The sequence below is a fragment of the Pterocles gutturalis genome, unplaced genomic scaffold, assembly GCF_000699245.1.
Source record: "Pterocles gutturalis isolate BGI_N339 unplaced genomic scaffold, ASM69924v1 scaffold37100, whole genome shotgun sequence".
NCBI classification, from domain to species: Eukaryota; Metazoa; Chordata; class Aves; order Pterocliformes; family Pteroclidae; genus Pterocles; species Pterocles gutturalis.
The window spans coordinates 870-3,100 of NW_010139587.1; the positions used below are offsets into that span (position 1 = coordinate 870).

Here is a 2,231-nt window from a genome sequence, read left to right on the forward strand (position 1 = left end):
TGCCACTAGTGAATTGTGATGAAAAGAAAAAGCATTATAAAAACATGAAAGGGGAGAAAGATCTTATTCTTGTGCAGAATTCTCTTGTACCTTGGCTAGGCGGAGAGGAATGGTGTCCCCAGTTTTTGTTTTGCACATCTAATAAATATACACTTCTTAATCTTCCTGCACATTAACTCTAGAAAGCTGTGATGTAGTGTTTGGGTTCTTTTGTCAGTGACATGAGCAATTGTGATTTTTGTAGGTTTTTTTAGTGTCATACTGGCAGTGGTCTGGCATCACACAAAAATTAATAGCAGTAATTTGTAAAGTTCAGTCGTATTAAAACAGTGAGTGGGACGTAAGACTCAACTTTCTTTCTTTCTTATGGTAGGGAAGCGGTATCTGCTAACAGAAGATGATATAAAGTTACAAGAATTTCAGCAGATGAAACTGGCAATTAGAAATGAAATTCATGGCAATAAAGGTATTCATATTTATTTCATAATCACCATTCTCAATTTTAGCATGAGTCCTATGAAACAAGACAAAGTCATTAAAATATGACACCAGTTGACCCCATTTAAAGCAAAAACTTATGTCTTCCACTTGCAAATTTTTTGTAGCTAAAATTATTGGAAGATCTGAGGCTTTGTAGAATGAAACAATGTTAGTTACACTATGTTGGAAAATCTGGAGAAGCTTTCAAGTGTACAAGGTGTTTATGTAAAGACCTGAAATGTTTGTGTCCTTGTTTTTCCAACTTTGTGAGATAGTCTAGTAGAAAGTAGTGTTTCAGTCTACAAGTCTTGCTTCAAATATATCATCAGCAGAGAAGGTTAATGCAAAACCTAATAGCGACTTAACTATCCAGAGAATGCCTATGGCAGTAATTCTCTTCTAAACCACACTGTAAATTTAGTTAGCTTATTTTAAATTTTTTTCCTCTTGCCCAATGTAAGTTCTTAGTTGTACATCCAATTCTAGATGACATATGCATACTCAGAATATGAAATCAAGTTCAGGTTTTCCACACTAACAAAGGAGGAAGATAGGTGAATTTTTTTCTGACAGGGATTTTATCATGCTGTTTAGAGTGTGTACAAATTCCTTTCTTTAAGGAACATAAATATAAACATAAATTTGTCTTTAGTATTTAAGAAACTCAATTTTCTGCACCTCTTTAATCGTGTGCAGGTGTTCTAGTGATACAAATTCACAGTTGCTCAAAAGGTGTAGTTATTTTCTGTGTGTGGCAAGGAAGACACAAATTATCAAATTTCATTTTATAAAAACCAGTCTTCTGGAACAGAGGGAGGTAAAGTCCACGTGATGCTTTTTCTATGTTAAGTGAAAATATAATTTAAATCGTGCAGTGGCAAGTCATAATGTTACTATATTTTGCTGTGATGATGACATACTCATATTGAGGATCATTCATCCTATACTTAACTTTATTGCTATGGGTCAATCACTCTTGCTAAAGCAGATTGGTAGAAGCCAAATACTTGGCTTTACAGGTCACAGTTGACCTTTATATTTTGTGCAAATAGGAGCCTCTGAGAACTGATGAAAACAATGTGCTAAGCACCTGTTTGTGCATGTGTGTGTGTGCATGGTTTCTGTACTCAGTGTTTAGTATAATACTCAGAAGATGACTAGGTGACCTGCCTGCTGGAAGAGGGAAAGTCCATGAATGTCGTCTACTTGGACTTTAGCAAGGCCCTCGACACTGTGTCCCACAGCGTTCTCCTAGAAAAGCTAGTGGCTCATGGCTTAGACAGGAACAGCCTTTGCTGGATAAAAAACTGTCTGGATGGCTGAGCCCAGAGAGTCGTGGTGAATGGAGTTAAGTCCAGGTGGCGGCCGGTCACCAGTGGTGTTCCCCAGGGATCGGTTTTGGGGCCTGTCCTGTTTAACATCTTTATCAATGACCTGGATGAGGGGATTGAGTGCTCCCTCAGGAAGTTTGCAGATGATACCAAATTGAGCGGGTGTGTTGATCACCTTGAGGGTAGGGAGGCTTTGCAGAGGGATCTGGACAGGCTGAACCAATGGGCTGAGGCCAATTGTATGAGGTTGAATAAAGCCAAGTGCCGGGTCCTGCACTTTGGTCACAACAACCCCCTGCAATGCTACAGGCTCGGGGGAGAGTGGCTGGAAAGGTGCCTCATGGAGAGGGACCTGGAGGTGCTGATCGACAGCCAGATGAACATGAGCCAGCAGTGTGCCCAGGTGGCCAAGAAGGCCAA

At 39.7% G+C, this 2,231-nt stretch overlaps 1 protein-coding gene across 1 annotated transcript in view; it reads left to right on the plus strand.

Annotated features, from left to right (window-relative positions):
* Positions 1-366: 366 nt before the first annotated feature.
* PTCD2 (pentatricopeptide repeat domain 2) overlaps positions 367-2,231 on the plus strand; it is a 15,803-nt gene continuing 13,938 nt past the window's right edge. Inside the window, exon 1 of the mRNA XM_010083377.1 lies at positions 367-466. Within this exon, the coding sequence (XP_010081679.1) occupies positions 367-466 (100 nt within the window). The remainder of the gene's footprint in view (positions 467-2,231) is intronic.